General features: G+C 57.5%; 1 protein-coding gene across 2 annotated transcripts in view; it reads left to right on the forward strand.

Moving 5' to 3' along the window:
- GALNT9 (polypeptide N-acetylgalactosaminyltransferase 9) overlaps window positions 1-23,027 on the forward strand; it is a 42,086-nt gene that overhangs the window by 1,019 nt on the left and 18,040 nt on the right. For both annotated transcript variants that reach the window (XM_076062799.1, XM_076062798.1), the window contains exons 2-9: window positions 603-686; window positions 1,546-1,950; window positions 3,062-3,341; window positions 10,673-10,839; window positions 12,066-12,240; window positions 12,848-13,045; window positions 15,225-15,342; window positions 21,156-21,341. In XM_076062799.1, coding sequence (XP_075918914.1) covers window positions 1,560-1,950; window positions 3,062-3,341; window positions 10,673-10,839; window positions 12,066-12,240; window positions 12,848-13,045; window positions 15,225-15,342; window positions 21,156-21,341 — 1,515 coding nt within the window. In that variant the 5' untranslated portion in view covers window positions 603-686; window positions 1,546-1,559. The remainder of the gene's footprint in view (window positions 1-602; window positions 687-1,545; window positions 1,951-3,061; window positions 3,342-10,672; window positions 10,840-12,065; window positions 12,241-12,847; window positions 13,046-15,224; window positions 15,343-21,155; window positions 21,342-23,027) is intronic.

Genomic DNA, 23,027 nt, shown 5'->3' on the forward strand with positions numbered 1-23,027 from the left:
GTCGCCGTCATCATCATCAGCATCGTCGTCGTAATCAACAGCGGCGGCAGTGGCAGAATCATCAATAGCAGCAGCGGCGGCAGCTTCATCGTCACCGTCATCATCAGCAGTATCGGCATCGGTACCCTCGCCATCAGCAGCAGCACCACGATTAGCATCAACCGCAGCATCATCAGAATCGACAACCGCTGCAGGATCTTCATCATCACCACGGTCTATCCACTGCTGAATGAACGTCCTGCCTGCCCACGTTGTCTCCATCCCTCACGGTCTCGTCCGCATCGCCCCACATCATCATCACCACCACCTCCTCCTCCGCGCTACGGAATGACGATCAGCGCCGTTGCGGATTTCCATCAAATTCTGCTCCTCCCGCCACCGCCACCGCCATCACCGCCACTACTACCACCACCACCGTTACGTACACGGAGGGGGTAGGAAACCGCTCCGTGTCGCCGAGACGCGGACCACGTGCGCGAACACTGCACCCGCGAGGCATCCATCCAGCAGTGGACGGACCACGGGCTGAGTACGCGATGCCATGTCAGGTGCACGTGGATTTGTTCATCGCTGTGCCCGTGTGTGTGCGCGTGTGCGTGTAGGACGCTCCGGCGAAGGAGGAGGATTACGACCGCTGTCCTCGCGCGCGTGAACATCGGTGAGACGCGCAGTTGCAGTGCGGCGAGGTGAGCACACGGAAAGACGAAGAGTTTATTTATCAAGGGGAGACGGAGGGACGCGGGGTGGCCGTACGGCTCGCAGGTCTGGGGGCGCTGAGCCGCCGGCACCGCTGAAAACCTGGGCTCGAATCCTGGCTCCAGCCGCCCAGCCGCAGTGGCTGACGCCTATAGGTCACGGGTGACTCGTGTCGTGACAGCGCAGACTCTCACGGAGGTCCATGCACTCCCACCGATAGAGCCATAGACTGAGACAGAGAGAAGCAGAGACTAATGTGGAGACTCGTACACTCACACAGAGAGCCAGAGACGTGCATGGCTGTGGTAGCAGCGCACGTGGCCTGTAATGCAGCAGAGTGGAGCAGCGAGGGTTAGTGGATCACGAGCACACACAGCGGTGAAACTCAATCCCGCGAGCGTCGATGTCTCTACCTCATGGCTTGCCAGGGTATGTGAGTACAGCAAGTAGGTTACCGTCCACCTCGACGGCTATTGAGCGTCCCCCCCCCTCGCACGCGTGGGGGTTTCTCCGGCCGCTCCCGCTGACTCCCAAAGTGTAAACAACGCATTCACTGATCGTGCCAAACAGAGGACCGCAGAGCTGAGAAAATTGTTGGCGTCGTTTCTGGCTGGCATCGCGCTCGTTTCTGCGTGGGGTTCCCCGCGCCACTAAACCATTCTCCCTCCCTCCCTCTCTCTGTCTCTCTCTCTCTTTCTGTCTGTCTCTCTCTGTCTCTCTCTTTCTGTCTCTCTCTCGATCTGAGGTTGAACGAAGGCTGCGCGTTCCAAAGTCTCGATTCAACAACATTCCAGCGGGATGCGCCTGTACCCAGCAAAATCACATCTCCCCTCCCTCTCCTTCCCTCAGCTATCCCCGTTAGCATGGCCGTGGCACGTAAAGTCCGGACCCTCTTGGCCCTCAACCTCCTCATGTTGGCCGCGCTGCTCCTCTTCCTCGTCTACTCGCGTTCCGTGGACCGCACCGAGCCGGCGGTCGTCGAGGCGATGGCCACGGCGGGCGAGGCGGCCTCGAGAGCGGCCGCTGTGGCCGCCCGGGCCCGGCTCACGCGCGCCCGGAGCAAGGCGAAAGCGCGGGCGAGGCGCGCGGGCGAGGCTGGGTTCGAGGCGGCGGTGGGGGACCAGGGGGGCAGCGTGGAGAGCAACGCGGGTGCCGCGGGGGGCGCGGGGATTCTCGGCGGGAGGAGAGGGGACCCGGAGGGGCTTCTCAAGCGGCTGGAGCAGCTGGAGCAGTTGGTGTACAGGAGACTTGGAGGTGCGCCTCCCCCCAGGCCGCGTCCGCCCACCGGGTTCGATTCCTGGCTTGATATTGGGACCGATGCGGGGAAGCTAGACAGGGCTCGGGATAAATGGAGCTCAGCTGATTAACACATAGGAGGCTTTCGCGACCAATATCATCCATAAAAAAGGTTTTTTTGAGTGAGATCGCGTAAATGTATAACTGTGTCGTTAAACCCGCCACCACCCGACACAGCCAACTAGTAAGGGTTGTCACGTAAACAGAACGTGGCCAGTTCGTCACTCGTACAGCACACCGGTGCGTTGGAGAGCCAAGCCACAACATTTACAATCGGAGTACGACGTTTCGCCAGTAATTACAACTAGCTCATCAGGCGACAGCCAGATTTGTGGAGAAGCCTGTTTTCACACTGGGTCCACGTGGGATCTCTCCGGGCATCACACGTGCTCCGTACGGGCACTGTGCCCGCCAGCGACACGGCTTGTGGCTCCGGGTTGAGGAGGCTACAAACTCCGCCTCGGGGTTTCCAGTCTCGGCTGATAGAGCATGGCACGTGGAGTCATCATCATCATCATCGCCATCAGCTCACGCAGAGACCCGCAGACTCGCATAGAGACCCGCATAGAGACACGCACACAGATGCCCATCATGCGACCACAGAGAGAGAGAGATCCATGGACCTCACGAAGAGTCCCAGAGACTCGCGTGGAGCCACAGAGGGTGACATGGAGGAGATGATATTTTCAGGAACGATACTAGGGCTGGGCTTAGAGTCGAGGTTATCGGCGTTATAGATATACAAAAACGTAAATTTTAAAAATAATCATTATAACGTAAAGATAATGTTATTAAATATGGCACGGAATGGGGCAACTATTGAATGTCTCGGTGACGATTTTTTTTAATAATAGGGGCAATCAACTAAATAGACAGCGCTAATTCCATCACCTACTTTGTTTATGTCGGAATGTGTTGTTGTTGTTGTCGTCTTGCTGTTCACCCGCCCGCTGTGTCTGTGTGATGCGTCTCTCGCACGATTTGGCTCTACTCGAAGCTTGCAGACCCCTGCCCACAACGCTGACCGATCCCTCCCTCGCCCCCTCGCTACCCCCCCCCCCCCCCACAGACGGGGGTCGCGTGGGCCCCCCGCTGCTGGGCGCCGGGCCCGCAGGGGGGGGCCCCCCGTTGGGAGCGGGGGGACCCCTCCCCGACGGCCCCGGGTCGCGTGGGGGGGCGGCGGCAGCGGCCCGGGAGGCCGAGGGCCGCGCGTCGCTGCTGCTACAGCAGCAGCAGGGGGATGATGATGAGGAGGAGGAGGAGAAGCTGTACCACAAGTACGGCTACAACGCGCACCGCAGCGACCGCCTGCCGCTCCTGCGGGACATCCCCGACTACAGACCCGGCGGGTGGGTCGGGTGGGGGTGGGGGGTGCGGGGGAGGGGGGTGAGTTCATATGCGGAAGGTGGTGGGTGAAGGAGGGGGGCTGGTGGGTGGGGGGCGCGGGGGAGGGGGTGGATTTATATGGGGGAGGTGGTGGGTGGAGGTGGTGGGTGGAGGAGGGGGGCGGGTGGGTTGGGGGTGAGTTTATATGCGGGGCGGGCGGGCCGTGGGGGTGGGCGAGGTCATGTGGGGGAGGGTGAGGGGGCCTTGCATTGAGGAATGAGAGACGGGGGGCGAGCGGTAGTGTGGTGCGCTAAGAAACCTGGCGACCCGAATTCGATTCCGACTCACGGTCACCACGGGGTAGAGAGGGGAGGGTAGGGGTGGAGGTAGGGGTGGAGGGTTGGGGTGGAGGGTAGGGGTGGAGGTAGGGGTGGAGGGTAGGGGTGGAGGGTAGGAGTGGAGGTAGGGTGGAGGGTAGAGAGGGGAGGGTAGAGGTGGAGGTAGGGGTGGAGGGTAGGGGTGGAGGTAGGGGTGTAGGGTAGGGGTGGAGGGTAGGGGTGGAGGTAGGGGTGGAGGGTAGGGGTGGAGGGTAGAGAGGGGAGGGTAGGGGTGGAGGTAGGGGTGGAGATAGGGTGGAGGGTAGAGAGGGGAGGGGAGGGGTGGGGGTAGGGGTGGAGGGTAGGGGTGGAGGGTAGGGTGGAGGGTAGAGAGGGGAGGGGAGGGGTAGGGGTGGAGGGTAGGGGTGGAGGGTAGGGGTGGAGGTAGGGTGGAGGGTAGAGAGGGGAGGGGTAGGGGTGGAGGGTAGGAGTGGAGGGTAGGGGTGGAGGTAGGGTGTAGGGTAGGGGTGGAGGTAGGGTGGAGGGTAGAGAGGGGAGGGGTGGGGGGTAGGTTGAGGGCGATTTGCGTCTCTGCCTGCCACCACGTGGTAGTGAATTAGTCAATTGTTTAATTATTGATGTTGATGATCGCGTCTGCCCACAGCAGCATCGCTGGCGCCGCCACGTTTCTTATTTGCATATTGCATTATAATGAGTGTGTGTGGCTTTGTATCTTTATGGGGAGCGATAGTGTAGCGGTTAGCGCGCTGCGTTATGAACCTGGCGACACGGGTTCGATTCCCGCTCACGGCCAACACCAGTGACGATTATCTGAACCGGTCCCGGGCCTCCCCTAGGTCGACTCAGCCTCAAATGAGTACCTGGTGTGGTGTGTAAACATTGCCACTAGGGAGACAAAGGCGGTTGGGCGTGGTGCTGGCCACCCACCCCCTCGTGTACCGTTCCGGCCTTCATAGGTGCTCGCTAACAGCACTTGCTCCTACAGTCTGTCAAGGCTATATGGGGGATCTTTGTCTTTTGTGTAGCTGAGCGGCAATATCTTTTCATCGGTTGCGTAACGCTGTGTGGAAGCTACCTGGTCTGTCGCTCCGCACTAAGCTTCAGGTCTTCTCGGCCACGGTCATTCCCTCCCTTCTCTACGCTTGCGAAACGTGGACCCCCCCCCTAATGGAACATCTTCGCCGGTTAGAAACATTTAGGCTGGCCTGCCTACGATGAGCTCACAAATCCTTGAAAGATCTGGGCAAGGTCCCATCGGTGAGCTCCTCCGGCAGGCAAGGCTGCGTTGGCTGGGTCATGTAGCCCGCATGCCCAGCCACCGCATGCCTAAACAGCTTTTGTTCGGCCGGATCGAGGGGGCTAAACGGGCGCGGCACGGGCTAGAGAAGAGATGGAGTGATGTGGTACAGGAGGACGTGGAGCTGAGTGGACTTGCCGATGACTGGTACCAGCGGTGTCAAGATCGGCCTCTGTGGAGGCTCGTGAAGGACGCTACTGGGCAATTGGAGGCAGTCCCCCTCCAACAACAACTGAGGGCGGAGGAGCAACGCTCACAACAACGAGCGGAGCGCCGGGTGGCTAAAGCACAGCAGGTTGGCACAGTAGAGGGCACAGGTGGTGCATCAGCCAGTCATCTCAGTCAGTCGACCCGTGGCACCTGGGTCTGCCCCGTGACCTCCTGCCAGCGGGCGTTCGACACTCCACGTGGCCTCAAGGTGCACATGTCCTGGCACAAGCGTCGTGGTGACGTCACGGCCACTTAGTGGCGAATTGCGGTTGTTGTTGTTGCGTGTAGCTGTGTGCGTGTCGCTGTGTTGCGTGTGTGTGTGTCACTGTGTGTGTGTGTCACTGTGTGTGTGTGTCACTGTGTGTCGCTGTGTGTGTGTCACTGTGTGTGTCACTGTGTGTGTAGCTGTGTGCGTGTCGCTGTGTGTATACGTAGCTGTGTGTGTGTCACTGTGTGTCGCTGTGTGTGTGTTACTGTGTGTGTCACTGTGTGTGTGTAGCTGTGTGCGTGTCACTGTGTGTGTGTGTCACTGTGTGTGTGTCACTGTGTGTACGTGAGTGTAGGCAGCTGTAGTGTAGCGGTTAGCGGGAATCGAACCCGGCGATCCGAGTTCGATTCCCGCTCACGGCCAACACCGGTGACGATTACTCTTTGGTTCTTTCGGTAAAGTCACGTAGGTAAATAAATGAATAAAAATAGAAAACAACTCAAACAAATCACGACGTTTCGGAGGCAACACAAGAAGCTTCCGTCATCACGTGGCAACAGTCACAGCAAAATTACTGTGGTGAGTAGCGAGAGAGCTGTTTGTGACACGAGATTATATTGGGTAAGAAAAGGGGGCGGAGCCAGGGACCACGGATGCGGGGTGGGGGTGACGGGGATGAGAGAAACTCGGTAACGATGATATGAACAGGTCCTGGGCCTCCCCTAGGTCGACTCAGCCTCAAATGAGTACCTGGTGCTATGTGTAAATATCGTGACCGGGGAGACAAAGGCGGCCGGGCGTGGTGCTGGCCACCCACCCCCTCGTGTGCTGTGCCGGCTAACAGCACTTGCCCCAACATTCTGCTAAGGCTATACGGGGGTTCTTTGTCTTTGTGTGGGCAGTGGTTAGCGCACTGTCCCGAGTTCGATTCCCGCTCAGAAGCAAACAGCGGCGACGAATACCTGAACGTCGTGGCCTCCTCTAGGTCGACCCAGCCTTAAACCATCAGTCTCATTGGGCGTTACAAAGGCAGCCAAGGGATGTTGCTGGCTGCACCACCTCAATAGAATAGGTGCTATTCGCCAAAAGCACTTGCCCCAATCGTCTGTCAAGTCTATACGGGTGATCTTTGTCTTTGTGCACGGACGCGTGATGAATCGCGTCTCGAGCGAAGCGCTGCAGCCTGCAGCAGTACCACGCGCACCAGAGACAAAGATCCCCCGTGTAGCCTTCACGCTCTTTTGGGGCAAGTGCCGTTGGCGAACATTTATTAAGGCCAGCACGGCGCACCAGATGGGTGAGGGGGGGTTGCCAACCTTTTGCGATGTTAGCACATCGCAACAGGTACTCATTTAAGGCTGAGTAGACCTAGGGGTGGCATAGGACCGGTTGAGATAATCGCCACTGGTGATGGCCGTAAGCGAGATAGGAAGTCGGGTTCGCCGGGTTCGTAGCGCAGCGCTCACCACTGCAATACCGCTCCCCACACACCACACACACCGCACACCACACACACCGCACACCACACACACACCACACACACACCACACACACACACCGCACACCACACACACCGCACACCACACACACACACACCGCACACACACCACACACCACACACACCGCACACCACACACACCACACACTCACCACACACACCACACACTCACCACACACACACCACACACCACGCACACCACACACACCACACACACACCACACACACCGCACACCACACACACACCACACACACCACACACACACCACACACCACACACACCGCACACCACACACACACCGCACACCACACACCCACACCACACACACCACACACCACACACACCGCACACCACACACACCACACACTCACCACACACACACCACACACACCACACACACACCACACAAACCACACACACCACACACCACGCACACCACACACACCACAGACACACCGCACACCACACACCACGCACACCACACACCCACCACACACACACACCACATACACACCACACACACCACACACACACACACCACACACCACACACACCACACACACATCACACACCACACACACCACACACACCACACACACATCACACACCACACACACCACACACACACCACACACCACGCACACATCACACACCACACACACATCACACACCACACACACCACGCACACCACACACACCACACCACACACCACGCACACCACACACACACACACCACGCACACCACACACACCACACACACCACACACACCACACACACATCACACACACATCACACACACCACACACACCGCACACCACACACACCACACACACCACACACACCACACACACACCACGCACACCACACACACCACACACACCACACACACACCACACACACACATCACACACACCACACACACCACACACACCGCACACCACACACACCGCACACCACACACACTACACACACCACACACACACCACGCACACCACACACACCACACACACACCACACACACCACACACATCACACACTACACACACACCACACACAGACGATGTCATAGTTTCCTTGTCAGCGGATACTCGTGTCGAGATTGAATGCGACTCACGAGGGCGGGGTGGGGGCCAGGGGGAGAGGAGGGGGCCGAAGGGGAGGGGGGTGCGGGGGATGAGGGGAGGGGGTGTGGATGGAGGGGAAGCACTCATAGGGCGCTAAGTGACCAGGACACCTTGCATGACCGGGTGACTTCACGTGACCGAGTGACTTCAGGTGACCGGGTGACGTCACGCGTACGGGTGACGTCATGCGACCGGGTGACGTTATTTCGCACGACTAGGAAATTTCGCGTTTGCAAGTGCGACAAAATGTGTGGCCAATGTTTGGCCTCGCAGCTGTGGTTGGTTTGCCTTGGGGTGGGAACCTCGTCGCGCGCGAGCGCGGCCAGGCGTCCCCAACGCTGCAATGTCACACGCGGATCGCACGCGCTGCACGCGCCCGATGATTGCTAAAACACATGCGCCGTGAACGTAGGGGGCACCGCGATGGTGAGATGTTAACTACCTCGCCTGCTACGCAGGAGGTCATTGGTTCGATCCCGACCCTGACGCCTGCTGCTGCTGTATATTTGGAGTTTGCGTGTCTCTCTCTCTGTCTCTCCCCGTGGTTGCGTGGATTTTTCGCCGGGTCCTCCGGGTTTTCCCTCCACATTTAGAATGAACATCACCGCGAGTTTAGAGTCTTTGTCTGCCGCTATACATTTCCACGTGATGAGCCAACTTCGTTGAGCTATCATTCGTGAGAGCCAGGTCGCTTCCGAAAAAGAGATACATAGCTGAGTGGGCCTGACCTGGTAAGTTTAGTTTATGAAGAGCTGCAAAGACAAGGATGACCCCGTGTAGCATTGGACAGATTGTTGGGACAAGTGAAGTGACCGAGCGAGCGCCTATGAAGACCGGCACGGAGTTGTACGCACCGCGAACTCACCCGAGACGGAGACGACCGAGGGGATGCCCAGGACCGGTCCAGATAATCGTGCACTGGTGGAGTTCGGTGGCCGTGAGTGGGCATCGAACTCGGGATGCCAGCGCTGAAGCGCTGCACACAGCAAGGCCCTACCACTGCGGGGTAGATGGCCTGAATATAAACGCGCTCGTTAAAGAGCCACACACACGCGCGATCTCTATAGATGTAAAGGACAATATCAATTAGGCGGAAGATAACCGACTTGTTCGTGTGATTTCAAACAGCTGGGCGAGTCTAAGGGGCGGCGGGGGGTGGGGTAACTCTGTTAACCCCCCTCCCCCCCTCTCCCCCATCCATTAAAGCCACGCTTGCTAATTGGCTGCTCGGTGATTCTGCGTGCGCGCCTCTCTCTCTCCACCACTACCACCATCATCATCATCATCCCTCCCAGCCACATTCTGTCCATCCTCTTATCATCTCTGCCTTTCTCCACACCAACCCCACCATCACGTCTCCATCCTTGCCTCTCTCCATCTCTCTCCCTTCCTCTATCAACAATGTCCCCCTCCCTTTCCCATCTCCCGTACGTCAATTCGATCCTCCCACCTTCAATTTCCCTCCCTCCACCGTTGTCGTTGTCCCTACGACCGTAAACTCCTCCCCCTCTCCCACACCTCGACATCTCCCTCCACTCCCTCCCCTCCCGCCCCTCCCTCCCCTCCCTCCCCTCCCTCAATTCTCCCCCCCCGCTCCGCCCCCCCCCCTCGGCTCCCTTCCCTCCCCGTTCCCTTAATCCCTCCCACCTCCTGCGCCCTTCTAAAGACAAAGCGCCCCCCGTAGCCTTCACAGACTGTTGGGCCAAGTGCGATTAGCGAGTGGCACTTATGTAGGCCGGCACGGTACCACCGAGGGGGTGAGGGCCCAGCACAACGCCCGACCGCCTTTGTCTCCCCAGTGGCGATGTTTCACTACACACTGCACCAGGTACTCATTTGAGGCTGAGTCGACCTAAGGGAGGCCCAGAACCGGTTCAGATAATCGTCACTGCTGTCGGTGGTCGTGAAGGGCAACATAACTCGGGTCGCCGGGTCCGTTAGTGCAGCGCGCTCCCCTCCCTCCCTCCCACACGTCTCTCGCTCCCCTCCCTCCCTCTCACGTCTCTCGCTCCCTCTCACGTCTTTCGCTCCCCTTCCTTCCTCTCACGTCTCTCGTTCCCCTCCCTCCCACACGTCTCTCGCTCCCCTCCCACACGTCTCTCACTCCCCTCCCTCCCTCACGTCTCTCGCTCCCCTCCCTCCCTCCATCACGTCTCTCGCTCTCCTTCCTCACGTCTCTCGCTTCCCTTCCTCCCTCACGTCTCTCGCTCCCCTCCCTCCCTCCCACACGTCTCTCGCTCCCCTCCCTCACGTCTCTCGCTCCCCTCCCTCCCTTCATCACGTCTCTCGCTCCCCTTCCTCATGTCTCTCGCTTCCCTTCCTCCCTCACGTCTCTCGCTCCCCTCCCTCCCTCCCACACGTCTCTCGCTCCCCTCCCTCCCTCACGTCTCTCGCTCCCCTCCCTCCCTCCATCATGTCTCTCGCTCCCCTTCCTCACGTCTCTCGCTTCCCTTCCTCCCTCACGTCTCTCGCTCCCCTCCCTCCCACACGTCTCTCGCTCCCCTCCCTCCCTCACGTCTCTCGCTCCCCTCCCGTCTCTCGCTCCCCTCCCTCCATCACGTCTCTCGCTCCCCTTCCTCACGTCTCTCGCTCACCTCTCTCCCTCCCACACGTCTCTCGCTCCCATCCCTCCCTCTCACACGTCTCTCGCTGCCCCCCACCCCCTACCCCGGGCAGGTGTAAGGAGCTGCGCTACGCGGCCGACCTGCCACAGGTCTCCGTGGTGTTCATCTTCGTGAACGAGGCCGCCTCCGTTATCGAGCGCTCCGCGCACAGCGCCGCGCGCCGCACCCCCGCGCATCTCCTGCGGGAAATCATCCTCGTGGACGACGCCAGCGACGATCGTGAGTGACGGGGCTGGGATGGGAGAGACGGAGGGAGGCGCTTGGGGAATGGAGGGGTGGAAGGGAAGGAGCGAAATATTGTCGGGAGGAAGAGACGGAGAGAGGGCGTTGTAGGGATGGTCGCGGGTTGTCGCGGATGGATGATGCCCGCGAAGATCGCGAGCGATTTTGGGAATATGGTGGGGGAGGGGTCGGAGGGGGAATGTGAGAGATGGGGGGGGGCAGGGGGGTGTCTCGTCCCAGGGGAGGCTGCTGGGGGTGAGCGAGGTGTGCGCTGTAGGTGGGGGGGGGGGGGGGTTCACATCGCGACGTCTCTCGGGGGCTTGCTCCTGGATCGGCCAAACATCCCGGCACAGCGGGGGCCCCTCCTGAATACGTGAATTGATCATGCCCTGACCGACGGAGGTTATTGATAATTTGATGATCGATTGATTTTTTTAATCAACAATCAGTAATGCTTTAATTATGAATGATGGTTATTTATTGTGAAAAAAAAATCGACTCGTGATGAATATTTGGCCTAGTGGACGATGATTCATTTCCCAATCACCTTTTGAATGAGCAGGTCACTCCACGTGACCAGCTCGACATGCGTGACCAGGTCACCTCACCTGACCAGGTCACCTCACCTGACCTGGTCACCTGACCAGGTCACCTCACCTGACCTGGTCACCTCACCTGACCAGGTCACCTCACCTGACCTGGTCACCTCACCTGACCTGGTCACCTCACCTGACCTGGTCTCCTCGCAAGATCGGGTTGTCTTGCATGGCGATGTTGATGCTGATCATGACGATGTTGGTGCTGATCATGACGATGTTGATTATATCATGACGATGTTGGTGCTGATCATGGCGATGTTTTACTGGTCATGACGATGTTGATACTGATCATGGCGATGTTGATGCTGATCATGACGATGTTGGCGCTGATCATGGCGATGTTGGTAATGATCATGGCAATGTTATACTGATCATGGTGATGTTGATGCTGATCATGACGATGTTGGCGCTGATCATGACGATGTTGGTGCTGATCATGACGATGTTGATTATATCATGACGACGTTGGTGCTGATCATGACGGTGTTGATGCTGATCATAATAATGTTGGTGCTGATCACGACGATGTTGATGTTGATCATGGCGAGGCTGATGCTGATCATGACGACGTTGATGCCGATCATGACGAGGAGGCGCTGTGCCTCCCTTCTCCGCCCCGACCAGCCGACCTGAAGGCCCCTCTGGAGGGGCGGCTGAGGGGGTCGCTGGGCCCCCTCGTTCGCTTCGTGCGCAACTCCAAGAGGGAGGGCCTCATCCGCGCGCGCATTGCCGGGTGGCGCGAGGCAACGGCGCCCGTGGTGGCGTTTTTCGATGCGCACGTGGAGTTCGAGGAGGGGTGGTGAGACACGGGGGGGGGGGGTGGAGACGCGGTGGCACCGCCAGGGACATGGTCGCAGGCAGCGGCCACTGTTGATGGTGGTTGATGTTGTTGGTGGTGGTGGTGATGATCATGATATCAGTAGGGATGACGAAGTCGGTAGTGACGATGATGATGACGATGATAATGATGAATTTGCTGATGATGTTGTTGATGATGACGATGATGTTGAAAACGATGTGATGTTGATGATGACGACGATGTTGATGATCACGATGAAGTTGTTGATAATGATGTTGATGATAATGTTGACGAAGATCATGATGATGACGACGTTGATGATGAAGTTGACGTTGATGATGTTGTTGATGCAGTCGAGGAAGTTGATGTTGATCACCACGATGAAGTTGTTGATGATGATGATGTTGTTGTTGATGATGACGATGATAACGATGAAGTTGATGTTGATGAAGACGACGATGTTGATGATCACGATGAAGTTGTCGATGATGTTGATGATGTTGATGATGATAATGTTGATGATGTGTTGATGATAATGATGATGATGTTGATGATGTTGATGAAGTTCACGATGACGACGATGACGTCGTGGTCTCGTCGTGGGCAGGGCCGAGCCGGCGCTGGCGCGGATCCGCGAGGACCGCTCCCGCGTGGTCCTCCCCGCCATCGACAACATCCGGCACGGCTCGTTTGAGGTGCAGCGTTACCACGACTCGGCCCACGGCTACAACTGGGAGCTCTGGTGCATGTACATCGCCCCGCCGCGCGCGTGGGTGCAGCGCGGGAACAAGACGGCGCCCATCAGGTGTGTCCCCCCACTCCTCGTCATCGTCACCACCATCGTCATCATCACCACCACCACTATAACCATCATCATCATCATCACTACCACCATTATCATCACCGCCACCATCGTCACCACCAGAAGCACCATCATCACCATCACCATCATCATCACCACCATCATCATCATAATCACCATCATCCTCATCACCATTATCATCATCATCACCACCATAACCACCATCATCACCGTCGCCATTATCACCACCACCATAATCATCATCAGCTACCACCGATGATTGGCACTCGGCACTAACGATGATGCCGATCACGTGGTCGGTAGCCTTAGCGATGATGCCGATTCTGCCGATGCGGCAGTTTGACGGCGATGATCGCGGCGACAGCGATGACAGCGATGAGAGCGATGATGCTCAATGACGATGCCAATGTTATCGTAGTTGTAGGGACGATGGCGTCATTGATGATGCCGCCGCCGCCGCTAGCGCCGAGTCAGCGTGCCCTTGCGTGTGAATCGAAGCGCGTGAGACACCGAGTGAGAGGAGCCCCTTGGGAGTCCGCACGTCTCCTCGCATCGCATCCACCTCCCAACGACGGTCACGTGACGTGCGCTGCTGCCCCCCCCCCCCCCCGCCTCCTCCCATGAGGGTCACGCACTAAATGAACCCCTTTGGGAGGGTGGGGGGGGGGTCGCAGGGTGGAACTGAATTATTTAACCCCCTTTAGGGAGTGGAGGGATGAATGATTAAATCTATTGCTGGGTAGGGGTGGATGTATGATTGAATGACTCTAGGGGGTAGTGAGAATGAATGATTGAGTCTCTTGTAAAGCTCTCAGGGGGGTGCGGCGGTGTTGGGGTGGGATGGGGGGGGGGGCGGGGTGAATGATTGTGAGCGATTGAATCACGTGAATCGTTCAGCTGAAATGTTCCCGCACTGAAACCCAGCAACACTCTTGCTGATGAGGACGGCTCAGAGAAGTCAAAACTCGGTCAGGGCTTTTGCTCCATTGGCAACACTCGTTCACTAAGGGAGGGGGAGGGGGGGGGGGGTAGCACGCCATTGCCGTTTGTGGCATTGTGACGGAACAGACCCTGGGCTGTTTCACCACACACGGCCATCTCTACCCTCCGGCAAAGCACGAGCCCAAGTTTCCCGTGCGACCTTTCTGAAATGTAGTTTTTGTTTTGTTTCCTATAAACACAACATTCGGGGGCACAGCCTCCAAACGTCCAAGCGCCCAGCAGAGACGCGGCGATGTGAGAAGCTGCCGAGGACAAGATCCCACCTCGAGCCTCGTGAGGTCTCTCCGCCTCATCGCTAAGCTGCTGGCGATCCAATGGGGGGGGGGGGGGACTGCTGACGGATGCCGACATCTGCAAATCTTTAGACCAGAACACCTCCAAGGCAGGAAGCCGAATCGCGGAGTCGTCTGCCGTTAGATTCAACATTTGGATTCAGCGCCGATGCGGGGCCTCCAGATTACGAGGCCACGAACGCCCCCGCATTGCACAAACGGCAATCAAAATTAAAGAATAGGTTGTACCCTTTTTGGCCGTAATAAAACCGTTGTGTTAAGATGTTTTAAACACCAAACTGAAAGGAATCGCGTCTGCATTAACCACATATACTCGTGGTGAACATGCTCTCGTAGTGTTTGCATTGTCTTTGCCATTGTCAAAGACAATGGCAAAGACTACCAGGGCAACTGCTTATTCCTTGTAAAAGGTTTCATTTTGGTGTTTTAACATCTGAACGCAAATATCCCATTGCCAGAAAGGGTAAAACCTATTCTTATATTTTGATGCTGGCAAGGGAGGTCCCGTGATGAAACGGCAATATCCGGTGGAAAGAGTTGTGTCCCGAAATACACAAGCATATCGGAAGGCTCCCGGATCTAAATGTCAGACGTGTTCAAGCTTTGTCTCGCATCCCCAACGTTTGAGATCGCCCGCAGGAGCATTTACGCTCGCTTACTCGCTCGCTCGCTCGGAATCTTCCTTTTTTCTCCATGCCGGAGGAATCCGATGAGCTATGAAGATCTTTTTCAAAGGTGTCCACAAGGACATCCGTGACCGACCTCCAACATTCGTGAGCAAATCAAGTTAAACTGGAGTTCTCCCCGTTTGCGCCCACGTGTCCCCACGTTCTCGACCCCCCCCCCCCCCTTGTCGCCCCGGCCAGGACGCCTGCGATGATCGGCTGCTCGTTTGTCGTCCACCGCGAGTACTTTGGAGAGATTGGGCTCTTCGACCCGGGCATGGACGTGTACGGCGGAGAGAACGTGGAGCTGGGATTCAGGGTGAGTGCCAGCGTTGGCACTCGGCTTGAGGCCCCTGGCCGCGTTGGGGGCCCTCCCCAAGTTCACTCTGTCCCTTCGCGTCGCGAATCACTGTCACGGTGCTCCCCACCGCACACAACGCCTCTGCTGCCCTCCCCCATCCAAGACGAGCCGGAGGACGCGCCGCGACCGCACGGGTACCACGTCGGTTGTGCTCAGTGGTGCGGCCATCGAGTGTGGTGGTGCAGGCGGTCCACCTAGGTCGACTCAGCCTCAAATGAGTACCCGGTGCGTTGTGCAAACATCGCCACTGGGGAGACAAAGGCGGCCGGGTTGTGGTGCTGGCCGCCCAACCCCTCGTGTTCCGTGCCGGCCTTCATAGGTTCTCGCTAACAACACTTGCCCCAACTACAAGCACTTTATTGAGCCCTTTAGATAATCCACTGCTGGATGAGGGCCTCCATTGCCGCGGCAGTAGCGAGATTTGAGTGAAATGGTAGACTGAGTGAGTGGGTAGGTGGGTGAGTGAGTGAGTGGGTAGGTGGGTGAGTGAGTGGGTAGGTGGGTGAGTGAGTGGGTAGGTGAGTGAGTGAGTGGGTAGGTGGGTGAGTGGGTAGATGGGTGAGTGGATAGGTGGGTGAGTGAGTTGGTAGGTGAGTGAGTGAGTGGGTAGGTGGGTAAGTGAGTGAGTAGGTGGGTGAGTGAGTGGGTAGGTGAGTGAGTGAGTGGGTAGGTGGGTGAGTGAGTGGGTAGATGGGTGAGTGAGCGGATAGGTGGGTGAGTGAGTTGGTAGGTGGGTGAGTGAGTGGGTAGGTGGGTAAGTGAGTGAGTAGGTGGGTGAGTGAGTGGGTAGGTGAGTGAGTGAGTGGGTTGGTAGGTGGGTGAGTGAGTAGGTGGGTGAGTTAGTGAGCGGGTAGGTGGGTGAGTGAGTGGGTAGATGAGTGATTGAGTGAGTAGGTGGGTAAATGAGTGTGTAGATGGGTGAGTGAGTGGATAGGTGGGTGAGTGAGTTGGTAGGTGGGTGAGTGAGTGGGTTGGTAGGTGGGTGGGTGAGTGAGTGGGTAGGTGGGTGAGTGAGTGAGTGAGTGGGTAGGTGGGTGAGTGAGTGGGTAGGTGGGTGAGTGAGTGGGTAGGTGAGTGAGTGAGTGGGTAGGTGGGTGAGTGAGTGGGTAGATGGGTAAGTGAGTGGGTGGGTAGGTGGGTGAGTGAGTTGGTAGGTGGGTAAGTGAGTGAGTGGGTAGGTGGGTAAGTGAGTGAGTAGGTGGGTGAGTGAGTGGGTAGGTGAGTGAGTGAGTGGGTAGGTGGGTGAGTGAGTGGATAGATGGGTGAGTGAGTGGATAGGTGAGTGAGTGAGTTGGTAGGTGGGTGAGTGAGTGAGTGGGTAGGTGGGTAAGTGAGTGAGTAGGTGGGTGAGTGAGTGGGTAGGTGAGTGAGTGAGTGAGTGGGTAGGTGGGTGAGTGAGTGGGTAGATGGGTGAGTGGATAGGTGGGTGAGTGAGTGGGTAGATGGGTAAGTGAGTGGGTGGGTAGGTGGGTGAGTGAGTGGGTAGGTGGGTGAGTGAGTGGGTAGGATGGTGAGTGAATGGGTAGGTGGGTGAGTCAGTGGGTAGGTGGGTGAGTGAGTGGGTAGATGGGTGAGTGAGTGTGTAGGTGAGTGAGTTGGTAGGTGGGTGAGTGAGTGGGTAGGTGGGTGAGTGAGTGGGTGAGTGGGGAGCTTTGTATTTGGTGTAGGCAGTGCAACTGCGCCAGAGCCCATGGGGCCGGAGAGGCACAGGCACCAGGCTAGGAAGTGGAGGGCCAGGGGGGTGATGACCGAGAAGGCGACACAGAGACCCACAGACTCGCATATCGAGACTCATAGACTTACATAGAAACGCACTCACGTAGTAGATACCTATAGACTCATGCAGAATCCCATATATTCACGTAGAGATCTGCTTAATTACATACCCATAGACTGGTATTAAGATTTACATAGAACCTGCAAACTAGCATATAACTCGTAGAATAACGTGCTGTACGATCTAGCGGTGTCGCTGTCGAGTGCGAAGGCGGTGCAACTGCACCGGGGCCCATGGGTCGGAGGAGCCCAGACACGGCTGTCCAGTATGTCTACTTATATATATAAAATAAAGATCCCCCATCTAGCCTTTAATAGACTGGTGGGACAAGTGCTGTTGGAGAGCACTGATGAAGGCCGGCACGGCACACGGTGGGTGGCCAGCACCACGCCCGGCCGCCTTTGTCTCCCCAGTGCTGATGTTTACTACACACCGCACCAGGCACCCATTTAAGGGAGTCGACCTAAGGGAGGCCCAGGACCGATTCAGATGAATCGTCACCGGTGTTGGCCGTGAGCTTCGGAATCGACTCGGGTCAAATTCCGGTCGCCGGGTTCGTGGCGCAGTGCGCTAACCGCTGCGCCACAGCTCCCCACATATGCGCAAACACAGACGTGCAGGGCTACACCTTTACAGGTTTCTGTACAAATCGCATGAGTGCTGCTGTGTCCACGGAAAGCCCCGCTTAGCCTCACGACCTTTCGGAAGGGCCCTGCAATATGCTGCACGTGGGAAGCAGCCGGAGAACCGGGAGAAAACTCATCACGAATAGCGGGGGAACGTTCGGGTTCCAGAACCCACTTGCTGTTCTGCCCGCCTCCCGGCCACGTCACGCTCCACAAATCTCTTGGCGATCCAAACCAAGCCCGTTCGCGCGATCCTCACGCTGTTAGATCGCGCACGCGCAGCAACAGCAAAAAGAATAACACGCGCAATTATAATAAATACTGCGCTCAGACAAATCGATTCTCAAATCGATGTTCGACTGGAGCGACGCTGGCCGGGAGCGCAGTGGTTAACGCCGGAGTGGAGCGGCGCGGCCCGGAGGAGGAGTCGCGGAGCTGTGCGGACGCGCGCTCAATTACAAGCGGGCTGACCGATTTACTGCGGAGGGAGAGACAGCACCCCCCTTCCCCCATAGCCCCCCTCCCCCCATAGCCCCCCTCCTTCCCCTTATAGCCCCCCATAGCCCCCCCTTCCCCCCATAGCCCCCCCTTCCCCCATAGCCCCCCCTTCCCCCCATAGCCCCCCTCCTTCCCCTTATAGCCCCCCCTTCCCCCCACAGCCCCCCCTCCCCGCATAGCCCCCCACACCTTAGCCCTCCCTTCCCCCCATAGCCTCCCCGTCACCCCCTCCCCTAGCCCTCCAGCCACCCATACTCCATCCTGCTCCAACCTCCTACCCCTGCGGCACCCCCATACCTCTCCTCCACCACCCCCCTACCTCTCCTCCACCACCCCCCTCCTCCCTCTCCCCAACCAGCCCCGGCCCCCGCCCCCTCCCGTCCACACGCACGCAGATTCTCTGGCCCAAACCAGAATTAATTATCTCCCAAATATTGATCGCACATTTGTTGGGATATTTTTTGTTGAATTTCTCAAAATCCTCCTCGTGCGGCGGAGGCGGAAATGAGCTCCCAGCGAGACCCCGAGACCACAGCCGCACACCCAGATTCTTCGTGCGTCGTCATCAGCGTCGTCATCAGCGTCGTCATCATCGTCGTCACTTTATCACAGAATACGAAAAACTCACACTCGTCGATTAGCACTGCCCACGCAAATATAAAACGGGCGGCGTTTCAGGCAATCACCCTTCTTCATGGCCATGTCGCTCTTACGAAGAAGGATCAGTGCGCGCGTACGCAACTACCACGTGACTTAAGGGGCCATTGCCCGAAACGTCGCCGATTATAACAACCACCGCCATTCGCCACTAAGTGGCGGTGACGTCACCACGGCGCTTGTGCCAGGCTAGGTGCGCCTTAAGGCCACACACACACACTCACAGTGTTACTACTGACGAACACGTTGAGAGTTTGTTGTTGTTGTTGTCTGTGCTTATGCACCACTGCCAGCGCAGCAGCAGCAGCAGCATCATCACCAACATCGCAAACCCGAGCGGTGCGAGGTTACCCTGTGGACCCTCGCCACACAAACGTTGACGTTCTCCCTGCGGGTGACGGCACAAATGCAGGCGGTCCAACAATCACCGCCCCCGACGAGACGTGGGGGGTGATGAGGCGAGGTGTCATCTACAGTCGCAGACAACGGGGCTCGGTTATTTTCCCGACAGCCTCTAGCACTGTTGGGGCAAGTGCTGTTAGCGAGTGGCACCTATGCAGACCGGAACCGCACACTTTAAGATGTTTCTTGTTCATGTTTTTTTTTGTTGCGGTTGCACCCGATTCAAGAGCCGAATGGTTCACAGGGCTATACCGAATAAATGAAACTGAAACTGAAAGATGGCCAGCACCATGCCCGGCCGCCTTTGTCTCCCTTGTGGCGACGTTTAACACCGGCGCACCGGGACCCGTTCAGATAATCGTTGCCAATTTAAGGCCGTGAGCGGGCATCGAACTCGGGGTCTGCCCGGGGTCGCAGCATAGTGCGCTAACCGCCGCGCCACCGCTCCACCCACACGCGCGCCCGTGCGCGGGGCGAAAGCGATAGCACCACCACCACGACCCCACCACGACCCCACCACGACCCCAGCACGACCCCAGCACGACCCCACCACGACCCCACCGAGCGGGACGAAGTCATGCCGCGTGCTGCCCGACAACGCCGCCGCCGCCACCACCACAGCGGTGGGATTTCGCGCTCGTCAAACGGGGTGGGAAAATGATTTCCCATCCCAATTACGGCCCTAATTGGGTCGAAAAAACGGCGACCTTGTAAAGCCAGCTTTCCTCATGACACCACTGATTTGCCCGAGTCTTTAACGAGAGTTAAACGCACTCACGAAATCGCAGAACTGCCCCGGTATTGACTCAAAAGCGAACAACATTTTACACTTGCACAGATTACCGTACCCGATAATAACGATGGCGTGGGGAGCGGCGGCGCAGCGGTCAAAGCAAACCGTAGCGTGGACGCTCCGCCACCCGAGTTCGATTCCTGGTTGCGATGCGTGGGACACGTGGAGGGCGAGCTGGATTGAGGGCGGCGGCTTTACCGAGACCGGGCATTGGAGCGGCGGCCTCAGAGGTGGCAGGGCAAGGGGAAGGCCTCTCAAGCCAGGACAAATGCAGAGCGCTTCAAAAAAAAATGTTTTAACACTTCTGATAATTTTCAACAACACCACGTGACACGTGCTGCTGCCTCTGGGCTCTGGGGACCACCTGGAGAAGACTCCAGGCCACGCGTTGACAACGATGGCGAACAAGTGGGGGACTCTTTGACTTTTCGAAGCTATCAACGTACATTTGTTATCATGTTACAGGGTATTATTATTATTATCCGTTATTTTTCCATTACACAAACGACAGTCCCATTTAAGTGTTCACATTTTTTTGAAGCACCCTGTATTTCCTTAGGGAACGCATTCGGCCCCACGGCCTTGTGGTCTCTGTGTCTGTCTCGGGGTCATTTCAGCAGCATTCGTGCAAACTTTGGAAACCGGTCCAGAGTTTCACGTGGCCAGAATCAACGCTGTTCAAATTATGCACCCCCACCCCCGCCCCCCCCCCCCAAAAGGCCGCGGGGGCCCCGATGGGTTTGTGCAAGAGGAACTTTACTTAATTATACGGAGAAACAGACACGTGAAACGGACCGTCTGCTTTATCAATGTTGACAATTAATATTCCACCCAACGACGCCAAACGATTACTTTGTGTTGAAGCCAGAGGCGGGGCAGGGGGTGGTGGTTGCTGGTGATGATGAAGACTGAGAGCGCACCGTGGAAATCTTATTAACTCGAGACTGCAAGACGATGATGGCGCTGCGTGGTCCTCCCTCCCTCCCTCCACCTCCCCCCCTGGGCGTGCGTGACGCAGGTGTGGCAGTGCGGAGGCAGCATGGAGGTGCTGCCGTGCTCTCGTGTGGCGCACATCGAAAGACGAAGCAAGCCGTACGTGCGTGACCTCGAGTTCTACATGAAACGCAACGCGCTCAGAGCCGCCGAGGTGTGGATGGACGAGTTCAAGAGCCACGTCTACATGGCCTGGAACATCCCCATGAGCGTGAGTCGCGGGCCCTCCGCGTCCTCCCTTTGACTCCACCGGGGCAGGTGCTAACGGAGACCCGCAGGGGAGGTGCAACGTCAAATATCTCCGTTGGCTCTTCTGCACGTGGTCGACTGTAACTCAGCACTGGAGAGGCAGCAGCAGCAGCAGCAGCGTGGGTTGGCGGATCACAGCACAGATGTTGTCAAACACCCTTCCCCCGATCGAGGCGTGGGGCCTTCTCCGGGTGCTCCGGTTTCACCCCGCACTCATTATTAATGTGGCAGGATCCTCCTGCACAAGAGTCATACAAAAATATATTACGATAAATTATATCTCTTCGCAAGGGTGACCTGGGTTACATCGAGTAATTTTCAAGTCACGATCGTAACCTGCAGTCCAACCTTGCATGCTCCGCTTCACACTGGTTTGTGAGGGTGCACGAGAGAACGTCGGGGGCTGGAGATCGAGGCTAAGATGACGTCCACGTAGGAAAATCATTCCGTGCTTTTTTTAAGGAAAGGAGCCACAGCCGAGGGGGATAGAGGGTATCTGAGCATTGTTCAGGGTCTCTGTGTCTTCAGGCGTCTCTCCGTGTCTGCACGTGGTCTCTGTGTCTGTCACGGGGTCTGTGTCTCTCCGTGTCTGCACGTGGTCTCTGTGTCTGTCACGGGGTCTGTGTCTCTTCGTGTCTGCACGTGGTCTCTTTGTCTGTCACGGGGTCTGTGTCTCTCCGTGTCTGCACGTGGTCTCTGTGTCTGTCACGGGGTCAGTGTCTCTCCGTGTCTGCACGTGGTCTCTGTGTCTGTCTTGGGGTCAGCGTCTCTCCGTGTCTGCACGTGGTCTCTGTGTCTGTCACGGGGTCTGTGTCTCTCCGTGTCTGCACGTGGTCTCTGTGTCTGTCACGGGGTCATCGTCTCTTCGTGTCTGCACGTGGTCTCTGTGTCTGTCACGGGGTCTGTGTCTCTCCGTGTCTGCACGTGGTCTCTGTGTCTGTCACGGGGTCAGTGTCTCTCCGTGCCTGCACGTGGTCTCTGTGTCTGTCTCGGGGTCAGCGTCTCTCCGTGTCTGCACGTGGTCTCTGTGTCTGTCTCGGGGTCTGTGTCTCTCCGTCTCTGCACGTGGTCTCTGTGTCTGTCACGGGGTCTGTGTCTCTCCATGTCTGCACGTGGTCTCTGTGTCTGTCACGGGGTCAGCGTCTCTCCGTGTCTGCACGTGGTCTCTGTGTCTGTCACGTGGTCAGCGTCTCTCCGTGTCTGCACGTGGTCTCTGTGTCTGTCACGGGGTCAGCGTCTCTCCATGTCTGCACGTGGTCTCTGTGTCTGTCACGGGGTCAGCGTCTCTCCGTGTCTGCACGTGGTCTCTGTGTCTGTCACGTGGTCAGCGACTCTCCGTGTCTGCACGTGGTCTCTGTGTCTGTCTCGGGGTCAGTGTCTCTCTGTGTCTGCACGTGGTCTCTGTGTCGGTCACGGGGTCTGTGTCTCTCCGTGTCTGCACGTGGTCTCTGTGTCTGTCTCGGGGTCAGCGTCTCTCCGTGTCTGCACGTGGTCTCTGTGTCTGTCTCGGGGTCTGTGTCTCTCCGTGTCTGCACGTGGTCTCTGTGTCTGTCTCGGGGTCTGTGTCTCTCCGTGTCTGCACGTGGTCTCTGTGTCTGTCTCGGGGTCTGTGTCTCTCCGTGTCTGCACGTGGTCTCTGTGTCTGTCA

The sequence above is a fragment of the Petromyzon marinus genome, chromosome 5, assembly GCF_048934315.1.
Source record: "Petromyzon marinus isolate PM22_M1 ecotype Great Lakes invasive population chromosome 5, UKy_Petmar_22M1.pri1.0, whole genome shotgun sequence".
Taxonomy (NCBI): Eukaryota; Metazoa; Chordata; class Hyperoartia; order Petromyzontiformes; family Petromyzontidae; genus Petromyzon; species Petromyzon marinus.